General features: G+C 51.9%; 1 protein-coding gene across 2 annotated transcripts in view; it reads left to right on the top strand.

Moving 5' to 3' along the window:
- MEGF6 (multiple EGF like domains 6) overlaps positions 1-14882 on the top strand; it is a 76838-nt gene that overhangs the window by 36549 nt on the left and 25407 nt on the right. The window contains exons 1-2 of one of the 2 annotated variants that reach the window (XM_048326545.1): positions 3727-3966; positions 10014-10136. In XM_048326545.1, the coding sequence (XP_048182502.1) occupies positions 3825-3966; positions 10014-10136 (265 nt within the window). In that variant the 5' untranslated portion in view covers positions 3727-3824. Of the gene's footprint in view, positions 1-3726; positions 3967-10013; positions 10137-14882 lie in introns of those variants that run through there. The other variant, XM_048326543.1, reaches the window with a different exon arrangement.

The raw sequence follows: 14882 nt of genomic DNA, 5'->3' as shown, positions 1-14882 counted from the left end.
TTTGGTCTGTGCCCCAAACAAAGCACTTCACACCTTTTTTCTGCTGCTGTTTTCCAGGTGAGCAGCAATGAGGGAAGTAAAGCAGCTGGGGGAGGACAGAGCTGGGCTGGGGCTCGGGGTCCCCCATGGCTGCATCCAAAGGGATGCCCAGTTGCCCCTGGATTCAGTGCCAGCAGGAGCCACGGCTGTGGACATGGTCTGTATTTCTAATCTAATCTCCAGTGGAAGAGCTGTCTGCAGAGTGCTTTGGGGACACCACGTGTTGGGGTTTTTACAGGAAACAAACAGGTTTGCTTTGTTACAATGGTTTTTGAGGCATGGCAGGTTCTAGGGGAGCTCAGGTGTTGATGTGCCCTGGGCTCTGCCCCAGCAGCAGGCGTGTTGGAACGATGCAGTGGAGAGCTCTCAAAAAATATCATAAACCAACCCCTAAACCACAATTCTCACAAGCTTTTGTTTATTTTATCCCTCTAAGCACCACTTGACATAGAGAAGTATATTTGTACTTTTCACGGCCTTCGTAGGACGAGGGCATTAGCTCCAAAAGTAAATGAAAATTCACATTTTAGCTGGATTGTGTGTAAGAAACCTGATTCAGCACATGGGCGTCTCAGTTTAATTCCCAGCTAATGTTACACATAGAGAAGTTCAAAAACCTGTCTGGTATATATTCGAGCATGCAGCCCAGGACATGCAGGCCCCAAATCACGGACCTCATCCTTCAGCTTGTTCCTTTCCTCGCCTCTTCCATGTTCCACCTCCTGCATATTTCTGCTTTCCCAGTCTCTATTTGGCCATTTCCTTTTATCTGGAGTCCTTTTTTCCAAATGTCAGAAGAAACGTGGTTCAGGGTTTGGGTTGGTTTAGGATGAACATTCCAGCACTCCTGTTTACCTGAGCAGGCTGACTGTGTCTGTGCAGGGATGAATTAACTCTGGGATTTGAATTAACTCTGTGGAGCACCACATCACCAGCTGTGATTTGTTTGGGTCCTTACAAGGATTTTAAGACTGAATCTGAATGAAATTCCATGAGAGTCAGGGGTTCAGCCCATCTCGGGTCCCTGTTAAAGGATGTTGGTGCTCTCCTGGCTCGTTCCCCAGGCACCAGGAATGACCTGCTGCCAATCCTGATGTGTTGCCATACTCCAAACAACTCCTGGTACTTAATCAGCTGAAGTAAATTAGGTGATGAGGAAGCTGGAGCTGGCTCTGACCTGGCCAAGCATAACTTATTACATAAGCAGGGCTCAGTTTGTGTTCGAGCCCAATGTGCTTTTGATGCCTGTGCTGTACCTCTGAGCTGTCTGGAGGAGCCCGAGCCTCTCACCGTGGTGAGGTTTTTGTCACAGTCTAAGAAACCAGGGGATTGAGCAGGTTTGTCACAGAAGTCACACTTGTTTTGTGGGCTGAGGAGCTCTTTTTTGGGAGCTGCATGTGCCCAGGCAGGAGGAATCCCCAGATCGTGAAGCCAGCGGAAAGCTCCCTTTGGTGGGTGCCTGAGGAGTCAGGGGGTCCCTTGAGGAGCTGCTCACTGTGGCCCATCTGCACTCCAGGCAAGGACAATTTAAGATAGACAAGTCCTGGTAACATTTTGGAACGTTGGAAGTCGGCCTAACTCGTTTTTCACAGCTCTGTGGCAACGTTTATTTCTGCTTGTCAGCACCTCCAGAGACGTTTGCAGGAGCGGTGTCAGCGCTCCCCATGGCAGTGCCTCGGGTCTGAGGCAGCGTTCCCAGGATCTGGTCTGGGCCAGCAAGGACAATCCATGTCTTGCCGCGGGGTGTTTTGGAATGGGTGAGGTATTTGATAGATTTAAAGTGGCTCCTGGCAGGGTGGCAGCGTGTCTGTGCACAGCGAGGGCTGTTGGAAGGCAGCACAGCAGGGCAGGGGCTTCACTGTGGGACATGGGGAGCGCAGGCAGAATTTCTGGTGGGCTCTCAGTGACTGCTCTGACACTTCCCCTCCTCCTGTCCCTCCCTCGGTGCTGAGCATCTCCCTGGGGACTCTGGTGGACCTACCAGGCAGCTTGAGGAAAGTGTGTGTGCAGGATGCAGCACATCGGGCTGGACTTTTCCAGACCACTTCCAAATGTTCACAGCATCCTTCAGAGAGGTCACTTTTTTTTTGTTGTTCCACAAAGTAACTGACCCGAAAATTTGTCTGTTATTTTTGTTAAAGTCAAAATATTAACGAGAAGCATGTGGGCTGTTGCCTTGTGTAAATATTAAGATGAGCTGAAGTGGTCCCTGAAATGTTAGGAAGCTGCTCTTGGAACAAGCAGCAAAGGGGACTCGTGACTGGAGTCCACCTTCCTTTGGAAATGGCTGCAGCAATAGCATGAAATCCCTATTTTCTTCCTGGATTCAGCTTGTTTCAAAATTTTTTTGTGGAATGCTATTCATTGCAGCCTAAACCACAAGTTTTAATTTGGAATTTTACTATGGCCAAATAATACTGTGAAAACGTCTCAAAGTAGCAGGGCCTGCTTCCCCCAGCTCAGCCCTGTGAGCACATTGTTACAAAACATTCCAGAAAGTTAAATGAGGCTTTTGAGCTTGCCTCTGGAAAATCCAATAAGCTATTCCTACTTCTTGTTTAATGAAAAAGGTAAAATAAAATTCTAGGCTCCGTCTTGCAGGAAACGGGAATGAGCATTATGGTTTTCTTTGGAGCAGTCACGGTGGCTGTTCCTCATTTCAGCTTAAATTCAGTGATTAAGGTTTACTTTTTGTCGTTATTTTAAGAACAGCCCAGCCCAGGTTTGGTGTTGGGTGCTGTTTCAGCAGCTGGGCTTGTTTTGGGGAGGCGTGATGGTAATGAGGCACTTCCCGAGTGAAAACCCCCCGGTTTGGTGTAACCCCGGAGTCCCCCACACCAGCCTGGCGCTCCAAGGGGGAGAGCCTGATCACCCCTGCGCGCGTTCATCCCTCCTCAGCCTGGTTTGGGGCAAATCAGGGTTTATTTCGCGGTGGACAACCAGCCCGAGCCCCGGGGGCCGGATGCCACCGTGGGTGCCTCGCCTCGGGAGGGTCGCGTTGGGCTCCGGGGCTGTCTGTCTGTCTGTCCGTCCGCCAACCCCGCCAGCATCCCGGCAGCGCCCGAGCACGGCGCCGGGAGAGCTCCTGCCCGTGCCGGGGGGGTCCGGGGCGCTCCCGGGCTCGGCGATACCTGCGGGGGGCGGAGCGGGACCGCCCCCACGGCTGAGCCGCTCCGCACCGCCCCGCGCATCCCTCCGCTCCGTCCCGCTGCGCCCGCCTTGTGTCGGCGCCCCGTCCCTGCCGGGTCCCGCTCCGTCCCTCTCCATCCCTGCCCCGTCCCGTTCTGTCCCCACTCCATCCCTGCCCTGTTCCGCTCCGTCCCCGCTCCATCCCCGCTCCGTCCCCGCTCCATCCCCGCTCCATCCCCGCTCCGTCCTACTCCGTCCCCGCTCCGTCCCCGCTCCGTCCCCGCTCCATCCCCGCTCCGTCCTACTCCGTCCCCGCTCCGTCCTCGCTCCGTCCCCGCTCCATCCCCGCTCCGTCCCCGCTCCATCCCCGCTCCATCCCCGCTCCGTCCTACTCCGTCCCCGCTCCGTCCCCGCTCCGTCCCCGCTCCATCCCCGCTCCGTCCCCGCTCCATCCCCGCTCCATCCCCGCTCCGTCCTACTCCGTCCCCGCTCCGTCCCCGCTCCATCCCCGCTCCATCCCCGCTCCGTCCCCGCTCCATCCCCGCTCCGTCCCTCTCCATCCCTGCCCCGTCCCGTTCCATCCCCGCTCCGTCCCTGTTCCGTCCCCGTTCCGTCCCCGTTCCGTCCCCGCTCCGTCCCCGCTCCGTGCCGCGGTCATGGGCCGGCCCTGGGTGCTGCTGTGGTGCCTGGGCTGCCTGGGTGGCATCCCGGGCTCCTCCGGCGAGCACTACCGCTACCTGTGGAGGAGCTGCTACCCCTGCTACCTGGGGAGAGCGGGGTACCCCGACCTGCGGCCAGGTACGTGGGGGACCAGGTGGGAAGGTCCCTTCAGACCCGAACTCTTGTCGGATTCTGTGTAGCCGGGCTGGGGCTCCCTGCCGGGCTCTGCCTCGAGGGGTTTGTCCCCGGATCCCCCAGGTGCCGGGTGGAGATTCCAAGCTGGTGGCCACCCAAGTGACAGGCTGGTGACCTGGCTGTATATCTGCCTGTGCTTTGTATGATTATATTTATTTTTACTATATTATTATTATTATTATTATTATTATTATTATTATGTGCATTTCTTACTCTGAAAAGTCAGTTCTGGCAGATGGGGGAGAGAGAGAAGCTGGAGTTTCTTCACATATGTTGCTGTCCAGCTGGGTTAAAGATAGCTCCTGTGCCACATTCCTTAAAAAGCCAAATGCTTGAGTTTCGCCAGGGTATGTAGATTTGTTTTTTCCTCAGCTCCAAGGGATCACGCCCCAGTCCAGGGCAAAAAGTGAAATTTGATACCGTTTTGTCCTGAAAAAGTTGTGCCTTTCTCTCTCTGTGAGGCTGCGGGTTTGTCGGGGCTGTGTGGGTGTTGCTCAGCACATTCTCACACAGGACAGGGCTCGGTGTTACTTGGGGTTGGATTTTGTGCGAGGGGAATCCTCTGGCAGCAGCAGCCAGAGCCGGGAGCTGGGCACGGCTGGGGGATGCAGGCAGAGGAGCCGTGTCAGGGCTCACTTCCCTGCGCTGGGACGTTCAGCCTCAGTGTCTTTTGCAAGCCAATTCCCAGCCTGCCGCAGCGTGGGAAGCTTGGCCAGACTCGCCGTGGAGCAGGTGGAGGGGATGGAATCCTCCGTGCTCCCATTGCACGTGGCTTACGTGGGGTGGGAGATGTGGACACGGAGCCAGGTGTGAGTTCTGCCAGTGCACACCACCCCTTCCCTCTCTGTGTGCTCGGCTGCCTCCACGGCAGGAAAAGTTCGTGGAGATTTAGGGAATAATAGAGAATATGTGAAGGTCACTAAAGAGTTGGGAAGCTTGGGTGTAATGTAGACATCAAGGAATGCATTATCTCATCATGAGATAATGCTAATAAATAAATGCCCCGAGCAGTCGGTTATAAAGTGATACCAGAATAGCTGTGAGATGTGCCAGACCTTCAGAAAAGGGGCGAGTCGCTACTTTGTTATTTATAGATCAGATGTTTGTCTCAAGCTCAGATCGTGGTTGCTGTCTCCATCCAACTGTGTTGGCTCAAAGCAACTCTCCAAGGCAAGCTCCTGAGATCCAGCTTTGCGCTGGATCCAACCTTCCCTCCCTTAACACGGAATTCATCGGATCCTGATCCCGACTCTGCTTCTTGCAGCTCCATGGACAGGTAGCTCTGTGCATGCGTGGCTTCATCCTTGGTGTGAGGTATCTCTGAGGCTGCACAGCCGAGGGGTTTTCTCAGGTTCACCCATCTTGCAGCTTATCCTAAGTAGGTATCGCTGTGGGTTTGGTTAATTTGGTTAATTTGGTTAATTTTTCCTTCACTGCTTGAGCTTCTCTTTGACAGGTAAGAGAAGTCCTCTTGGTGTACTTTTAGAGTCCCAGATATTCTCTTGGAGTGATTTTTAGGGTCTGTGTGGTGTTTTCCATGCAGCTCCTGTCTGCCCAGCTGGCACACACGTCCCCGCAGCCGCCACAGCACAAGGCTCTGCTGTGTGCGTGTCACCGGCAGCTTCGTGTGTGACAGGAGAGTGAGGAGGTGCTTTGTGCAGTAATGGTGGGGGTTTCACTGAGGCCTGGAGTGCCTTGATGTGCCTCGTGAGTACAGCCAGGGCTCTGCTGGGTCCCGGTGTTGCTGCAATGGCCCGTGGCAGCGCTGGGTGTTGTGTCCTTACACAGCCGCCCTTACAGGGGGAGCTTTGTGCTCTGCTGGGGACTCGCAATCCGTCATGCCAGTGACGCGGACCTGGTGCTGTGATATCCTCCCTGTGAACCTCTAAAGCAGCCAGAAAGCAGCAGAGCTGTTGTTTGATCATTTTCCATTAGCTCCTTCAACAGCGACCCTCATTTCCATCCGGGGGTTCCGTTCCCAGGTCTGTGTCTGGGAATCCCTTGGCCTCCGCAGCACAGCACAGGAATATCTTCCACTCAGAGTGACAGCTTGCCCAGGGAACAGGGTGAAACAGTGATGAAAGAAGGTTGGAAACGGTGAGAACAGCAGCAAGTCCAGAGCAAGTCCAGGTGCTTGTTGCTGCGTGCATCTCTGCTCGGTGCTGAGTAATTCCTAATTACAGCCCCATCCCGAGGCAGACAGAGGAGCACAAGTGGGAGCTGGGCGACTCTCCCAGCCCCAGTGCTCGGGGGCAGGAAAAGGTGAGCTGAGAACAAAGCCAGGGACTGAGGCAAAGCAGCTCCTGATGGATTTTCACTCCCTCAGGTTGTTGTGAAGCCGATGCATCCATTCCTGAGGTGCCTTTGGGATCTGCTGCTGAGAATGGCACAGGTGGCGTGGGAAAGCTATGGGCATCTCCCACCTGGAGAATGGCCCCAAGGAATGCTGGCCCCAATAACTCCCTGCAGCTCATTAAGTGCTTTTAGGGCTTTCTCCAATGCCTGGTTTAGGACGAGATGAAAGCCGAGGGTGTGGAGGTGCTCTGACCGCCCCAAATGGCCTTTTACTTCCCTCCAGTGAATCATTCACATTCCCAACCGTCCTTCCTCAGCCTCGAGGAGGAAAAAACTTCCAGGGTAGCAGAGAGGAAGCATCGTCCCCTCCTCTCCCGTGGCCTCCTTGCACTGTTGGACCTTGCCATGGCTGTTTTGCCTGCACACAGGGAGTGTGGAATAGCAGGGCATCCGAATTCCCCAGGTTATCCATGTTGGGACTGTGTGACACATGCAAGGGATGAAGTAATGCAGACTTTTTTTTGTTCTAATCCATGTCCATAGTGTGGGATGGCTGTGCTGCCCTGCCCAGCAGCTGTTGGGTCCTCTCTGTCCAGTCTCTACTTGAAATTGCTGAATTATCTTCAGCAAACTGGTACTGGAAAGATAAAGTCACTAAATCCCACCCATGCTCATCTTGATGGATTTTAATTAACCTTTTCCCCGCAGCCCTGCTCTGTAATCCAGGCTAATTGCTGCAGGGATGAAAGCCTGGCACTGCTGCTCGGCCAGACAGAGCGAACCTCCGCAGTGTTCCTCCTGCCTGTGCTTCCAGCTGGGATCCATCGCCTCCTCCTCAGCCCTGCAAGGAGATAAACTGCCTCCATACCAAATATTTAATACTTTGCAGAGCTGCTGTTGTGACTTACATGTAGCTCTTGTTGGAGATAAATCAGTATTCCCTCTGGAAGGACCTGTGTGTGTTCAGAGCCAGAGCCATCTCCTCACTGCATCCCCATTTTTTTGGTTTTGTGTTCACCTTCCCTGTGTTTGATTGCAGCATTACCTGTGTTAGTCCAAGTAGGTGTCTGAGGTTCCAGGGATTGTTCCTGCTCAGGGAAGAGGCTGGGGTGGGCCCTCCTTGCAGAAGGCATGAACTCCAGTTTCCCTCCACAGCAGGGGTGTTTCCCTCTGCAGTGATCCAAGCCCCACTCCCCAGCCCTTGCTGAGTTGGGCTCCTGCCTCAGTGGGCTTTGCCTGGTACCCACTGCCCACGAAGCAGGCAGCCCGTGGGCTTGGCAAACTCTGTCCTGGCACGGCTCTGGCTTCCTCAGAGTCAGCTGAAGAGAAGCCTTCATGCTTCTCATTTTCTCTCCTTTGGTATATTAATTTCAACCAGATTTTGTCAGCTCTCCAGGAGGAAAATAACTCCGCCGTGCCACGAACCGCAGCTCGCGCGGTGTCACGTAGGGCTCTGGCTCCTGCTGCCAGGACCTGCACCAGGGGCAACGTGACCCTTCACAGAGCTGCTCCTCCTGGCCCTGGGAGCAGCTCCAGCTGCTTCCCAGTCCATATTCCTGGCTGACTCGCTCGTGAGCCTTGGGCACGCCTGGAGATGCCGCCGCCGCCGGGGTTGGCTGGTGGATCTGCCCCCTCGCTGCCCCTGGGGACAGTTTTGTTTTGGTCACACCAAAACAATGCGGGGTATGTCCCAAAATCTCCCTGGTACTGCAGAGGAGATCAGCGAGGCTCCAGGAGGGACACTGGGACGTGGTGGTTACGTGGGAGTGGTGGCAGGGAAGGAGATGGGTGATTCTGCGGCCACGGCGCGAGGAAGGACTGGCTGCTGTCCCAGGCCGGGAGGGAGTTGGGATGGGGACAGCCCTCTGGAAGCACGGAGATTTAGAGGGTGAAAAGTACAAAGGGGGAAGAGGAGACACGGAGAGAGGAGATGTAAAATTACTGAGTATGAGTAATGGGGTGAAAGTAAGAAGTTTACTCAACACATCACTAACTTTCTTGGACAGTAAATTCTCTATGGTTTCAGATTAGAGCTGAAGGGAAGCAGTGGAATAGTCATTTAAATTCAGACCAAAAAACTTTATTATGCTACATAAAACCTTCCCAAACCCCAGTTTTCCTGTTCTTGAGCTGAATAGAGCCAGTTCTGTGTATTAATAGCTAATCCTGCCCACAGAGATGAGTAGGGAGTGCCTCAGGGGCTCCAGGGCTCTGCAGCATCCCAAGTGTGTGCAGAGGAAAATGATTTAATCAGAATTAGGTTGCTTTGACCAGCATCTCAGACTCATGCCGTGGCATTTTTCCCCTCAAAAAGCCACTTTGGCTTTGGCTCACTCTTCAGAGAGCATCATTCAAAGCTTATGTTTCACCTCAAAAATCTTCTCATTTTCCTTTCTTTCAGTATTAAGTGTCTTGGAAAAAACAGGGAGGAAATACAAAAACCTCCTAAAAGACTCAGCCCACTGAATAAAGCAAAGGGCTGGCATTACAGAAATGAGCATTTTTCTGGCTTGATGGAGACCACAGCTCCAGTGGGGAGCTCTGCAGGAGGAGCCCAGCATGGCCAGTACAGCAGGACCCCCCAAAACAAGGTTGGGGCTTCCCTGGGAATCACTGGGACAGGAAGAGTTTTTGTGATCTCTAAGCTTTAGGTTTTAATGCTTTAAGCCTTGCTAAGGAAAGTGCTTTGAGAACACAGTAACTTTGTATTGTTATCACTGTGCAGCTCAGAAACACCGACTCAGACAGGCGTCACCTTTCCCGCTTCGCTTCCCGTTCCATCCCTGACCCGGACCGTTCCCTGCTGCTGGCTGATTTTCTTGGCAATTAATCCAATTAACGTAAAATTTGGCTCAGCCAGGGCGGTGTTGCTCCTTTTTTGTGCCCTTTGTGTGCCCGGTGGGTGAAGCAGAGCTCGGTTGGGGCTGGGCAGGTTCCTGCACCTCTGGCGTGCGAGGACACGGCCAGGTCCCCGCCCTGCCGTGATTCACTCAGGAAATGTTTCTTTATCTTCTCAGTAACACTCGTGGATGGGACCGAGATGGGAACTCAGCTCTGCTCAGGGCCGTCCTGGCTGGGAGGGGCTTGGGTGAGCTGGAGGTGCAGAAAGTGCAAAGAGAAACACGAAGAGACCCAAAGCTGCTGAAGTTTTTCTCTCCATGGGGAAGGGAATGGCTGGTTGGGCGCTTTGCTGTTTGTGTGGGTGCTCTGATCCTCTCCAGTCTGAAAGGTTGTGTAGGTGCACACCTGGGCACACCTATGCACACCCACAGACGGCAGGAATTAAGGGACTGTGCAACTCTACCCATATTTCTGATTATGGCACAGGAAAAAATCTGCCCCAGAAACTTGGGATTTCCTCTGATGAGCAAGAAAGTGTAAAATATGAGTGACTCCATTATCTTGGGGTCAATGGGAAAAGTGACCCTGGTGAAGTGACCAGATGGATGGGTTGCACTGAGTGACAATAAGATGCCTTTTTTTTCTTTCAGTTCTTGTTCACTGATTGCAGGTGTCCCCCTGGCATTTCATAAATAGCTTGGCTGACCAAACATACCAAAATGGCCAATCTTGCTCCCTTTGCATTCATTCCTCACATCCGGACTCGGGCATCAGAGGATAAATATTCCTGAGCTCAGACACCCTCCTGCCCACTCCCCTGAGGTTTATTCCACTCTTCCCTTGTTTTCTTGCAGATGTTGACGAGTGCCAGGTCCACAACGGGGGCTGCCAGCACCGCTGTGTGAACACCCTGGGCTCCTACTACTGCGAGTGCCGGCCCGGCTTCCGCCTGCACACGGACGGCAGGACCTGCCTCGGTAAGGCTCCCTTGGAAATTCCTTGGGAATCTCTCCTTCTTCACAGCCCTTTTCCTACCAGAAAATCCATGGCAGCGTACAGAAAACCTTGACTTCCTCACTCCCACCCATCCTGTGTGGCTGGAGTATGAAATGATGCTGATGGGTTGTGTGTTCCTTTGTGTCCCTGTGTCTCCCCTCACGGTTTTTGTCCCTGGGTTCAAAACATTTGCTGTTCTTCCACGTGGTCACGTACGACTGGGGCTGCTTTGCTGTCCCTGAGTTTATTCTGGTTCAGGAGAAGTAACTCCCAAGTGCTTTGGTGCCTCTGCTTTTGATTCAGGACGTATCAGATAGGGCAGTCTCAGAACAGATACACAAATAAAATGACGAGAAATTTAAACATAAATAAAATGATGAGAAATTTCAACATAAATAAAAGGAAGAGAAATTTCAAGTCAGGCTTCATTTTGAGCTCAGTATTTCCCCAGCCCATGCTGTGGGCAGCAGGTGTGACGGACAAGTGACAATAAATGTGGCTGTGTGTGGAACTGTGGCCATGATAACCCCAAAAACTTCTCTGGGATGCTGGTCATGCATCCTCTTGGATGGTGCTGGTCCAGACATCACCATCCAGGCACCAGCTTTGCCTTGCAGCTGATTTTGGGGCCAATTCCTTGAAATGTTGTTGTCTGCCTGCCCCATACTGGAGGCTCGGAGTGGAACTTGGAGTTTGCCTCCAGCATCTGTGGCTGTTTTAATTAAACCACTTCTCCCTCACAGCTTCGTTTGACACACTTTTCCATTATTTGAGAGATATTTTCATGCAAGTGGAAAGAATTCCTGGGCCATGGTGTTTGCAGAGAGCATTTGCTGGGTTTTCTCGGAACACAGTCATGCTCCAGAGTCTGCGGTGCGAGCCTGCGTGTTCCAGTTGGGAATGGTGATGGGAGCAGGAAAAATCCATCCAGGGAAGCTGTGCCCACCGTGCCCAGCTCTGCACTGACGCACATCTGGCCACAGCTGCCTCCAGTACATAATGACACCCAAACAAGAGCAGTGAGGTGCAGGATCCCCATATTTCGCTGGAAAAATCCAGAAGGAGAAGGATGGCAAATAAGGGACAAAGCCAACTCTCAGAGCCCGCTGCTCCAGCTCTGAACTCCAGCACTCGTGTCGGGGTGACGTGCTGCTGCTGCTCACATGTAAGTGTGCTGTGGTCTGTCATCTCCTAATTGTCTCTGGAATATGTTGCTCCTTTCTTGTGGCGTGCAGCGATCCTGCTGCCGCCTCCGGAATAGAACATGGGACAGACGGAGAGCAGGAGCTGTCGGCAGCGCCAGCCCCAGAAGGTGGAACAGTTTTCAGGGAAAGCATAAAATGGATTGCTACAGGGAGGAATCTCTTCTTTAAGGGGAATTTCCATCGTTTTCTTTCGCTCTCCAGGCTTCCCTGCTGGTGTAGCTGAGCATTCCTGCAGGATCCAGGCAGGCAGGGCTGCCCGTGCCCAGCGCTGCAAACCTGCTTTGCATTAAACCTGTGAGCAAGTATTTGCCGTAATGTGCAGTGCTGGAATTCATCTGCCAAAAGTGAGGGGGCTCTGTTCATGAAACCTGATCCACAGGAGTGAGTGGGGCAGTTTCTGAAGCTCTGGGGAGAGGAGCCTGCAGGATCTGCAGTGAGTTCCAGAGGGACCCAGAGCCCCCAGGAAAGCAAAGAAAAGCAGGGCAAATAAAAACCTCTCACTGCATAATTATCTAATAATGTTTCTAAAATATCAACAGTTCAGGACCTAAAATGGGGCTTTCTCACTTCAGGACTGGTGGCTTTTGCTCTTTACACATTTGTGCCTGTCCATGAGTATATGTCACACCTTCACAGAGCTCCGTACTAATCCTTTAAATTTGTGGAGGGGTGGAACATCTTTTCCTTGTAAAAGCTCAGAACAGAGCACAGGCTCAGAGGTGATTCCTCTGCTGGTGTTTGTGGCTGCCCTGTTGTAACCCACGGACACCAGGCTGCCTTGTGGTCCATTCCCAGGGATTAGGGGCAATCAATCAAAGCTGTTTCTCTCTTCAAGTTGGGATGTCCTCTCATTTTCTGGAGAGATTCTGTGCTGTTAACACACAAAGCATTGCCACTAAATTTAGGGAATAGGCCAGGAATGAAGGGAACTGGAGACAGAGAGCACCCATCCATCCCTGCATGCATCCATCCTTGTCCTTCTGCTCAGGGAGGTCTCTGCTCCACACTGGGACAAGCACAAATTTGAGCTGTAGGAAGCTCCTGGCAGCCCCAGCAAGAGTATTCTGGAGACAGAAAGAGCCCTTTGCAGTGAAGTCTCTAGTTAAGGGCTGTCAAATCACGGATCTAATTCTTTAAATGCTTTCTGCTCCCCACAAAACCCACAAAGGCTCCGATGATGGACTGGCAGCGCTGAGCTGGAGCTGCAGAATTCCCCCGCAACGCACTGGTGTGGCTGAGGCAGCTTTTCCAGAGTGAGCTGGTACCTGGAGTGTGACTCAGGAGAGCACAAAACCAGCCTGGAACCACCTTCCTGTGTCCAGCTCCCAGCCCTGCTGGTGCTCTGCAGCTCCGTTGTGCAGGATCCTTTTGTTGTGTCTTTGTTCAAATCGCTGCTGAAGAGAGGGAGAGAAGGAGCAGCTGCTTCCATTGCAAGTGAAACAGAACAAAGAGAGACCTTGAGCGTCCTGAAATCACCTCTTTCTTTATCAGAACCACATGGGCAGGAGGCAGGAAGTTGACATCTCCAGGTCCTTCTCCACTGTTTCAGCCGAGGGATGCAGGCCAGGCCGAGGCGAAGGGGTTTAATGGGAGCCAATTGCTTTTGTTGGCCCGCGGAGCAGAGAGATGGTCTGGATTAACACACAACATGTTTCTGGAAGTTGTCTGAGGTTAGGATAAATCAGTTTGGGATTACATGATGGATCCCTGTTTATACTAGGAGAACTTTGAATGAAGAAATCTCAGCTATAGGGGTGATATAATGAACGGAAGGGCCGTGCCAGGAGGTTTGTGTGGGCTTGAACTGCGTGTGCAGGGAGTCAGCCACCACGTGTACTTGCTGGGGCTTTTCATTTTGCAGACAACTCGCACGTTTTAGGGAATTTGACCTTTATTTTGCCCAGTCACACATTTTTCAGCCTTTTCTTAGAATCGATGGGGTTTGCGTGATGCTGCAGAAGGAACATCCCGCTCAGTTCTGGTTACAGCTGCTCAGTCACTCTTGGGGTATCAACTCGCTGCTTCTGGTGGCAAATCTCTTGGATCTGGAGGAAAGGTGAGAGGGAGGAGGGAGGAGAAGTTGGAAGGACAGCTGCAGGGTGCAGAGATCAGGTACTAAATCAACTCCTGTGTTAGGCTGCTGCTGCACAGATCCACTTCCTGTGTGCAGTCAGCAGCAAAAACCTCCTTTCCATCCCTCCCTATCCTTTTCCCAGGCCTGAGAGGGTCAGAATCTGGGAGCAGCATCTTCCAGCAGCACTGCACTCCCCTCAGACTGCGGGGCTGGAAGGAACGTCCCTCTCGCAGACACTGAAATATCATCTGTGGAAAATCTGTCTGAGCTGTAATTACAAAAATCTGTGTGATGTACAGGATGACACTGGGCTTGGCAGCCTTGTCACAGAAATGTTGAGCTCGGCAGAGCATCTGGGAATGGAAATATTTTTAGAGTGGTTCTGTAAACAGAATAAAACCCCGAGCAGTAATTAAGGCCAGCAGCGAGGTCTGCTGGCTGTGACTCTGCGAGGAGCCAGCTAAGGAGACCCAGCCTCACACGGGTCCTCTCTCCTGAAATCTTGCGTGGAAGAACCCAGACTTTCGGTTTTTTCAGTTGTCTTGTAGGAGTTTTCAAGGAGGCCGTTGTTTAGACTTTGAATTCATCTGAATAGCTGCATCCTGGGAGGTTATTTTAGACATAAGATGCATTGGCCTGTTCCATGTTGGCCCAGTGCTTTTCCCAGATGAAGGAATGTTTTGGCAGGCATCGGCATTGTTTTACTTTTTTTCTTTTTTTCGTTTTTTTTTTTTTAAAAAAAGCTCTCCAGCAAGCACGTTATTTATGGCTATTTTTGAATATATGTTATTAAACATTTTAATATATTGGAATATTTTTAAATGACCACCCATCTCTGCTAGAGCTTGAGTAGGGGAACTCTGACCCAGAGCTTTTCAGGAACGTTGAGTATTTCTGTTGTTTCCTTCCAAATGGATTAAAGGAAACAATGCCAGCACAACTAACATAAACCTCGAGTTCTTGCTCCAGCCCTATGTTTTGTATGGCAAAATCTCGACCCTGTCAAGCTGCTTTTATTCCCCCAAACATTGTTTAGTTAATTAGAGGCATAAAACGAGAAGTTGAGTTATTTTAACATTTGGAATGAGGATGAGCCACAGCTCTGAGTTAAAGCACATATTTTTGCAGGGGAATGGTGTGCAGAAAAAATTAAAATATATATATATTTTCCCTTTATTTTCATCCTGAGCCAAACATTTGTTTTCACCAATGTACAAGAGCAAGGACCCAACTTGGGATTCAGAGGAGTGTTACAAGCGGAGACTTCTACTGGCAGCTGCTTTCCAGGCTCTCCTGCTTCCAAAGCCCCGGAGGTTGTGGAGGGCACTGTGACCACCTGAGGGATCAGCCTGGGGAGAGATGGTTTTCATTAGAGATATATTTAGCTTTCCTATAAGATTCCTCAGAGCCAGCACGTTAGTTTATTCCAGAGTTTGAAAAATAGGCCA

This window comes from Corvus hawaiiensis, chromosome 22 (assembly GCF_020740725.1).
Source record: "Corvus hawaiiensis isolate bCorHaw1 chromosome 22, bCorHaw1.pri.cur, whole genome shotgun sequence".
Taxonomy (NCBI): domain Eukaryota; kingdom Metazoa; phylum Chordata; class Aves; order Passeriformes; family Corvidae; genus Corvus; species Corvus hawaiiensis.
The sequence above is the reverse complement of the archived record's forward strand: the minus strand, read 5'-3'. Positions and strand labels throughout refer to the sequence as shown.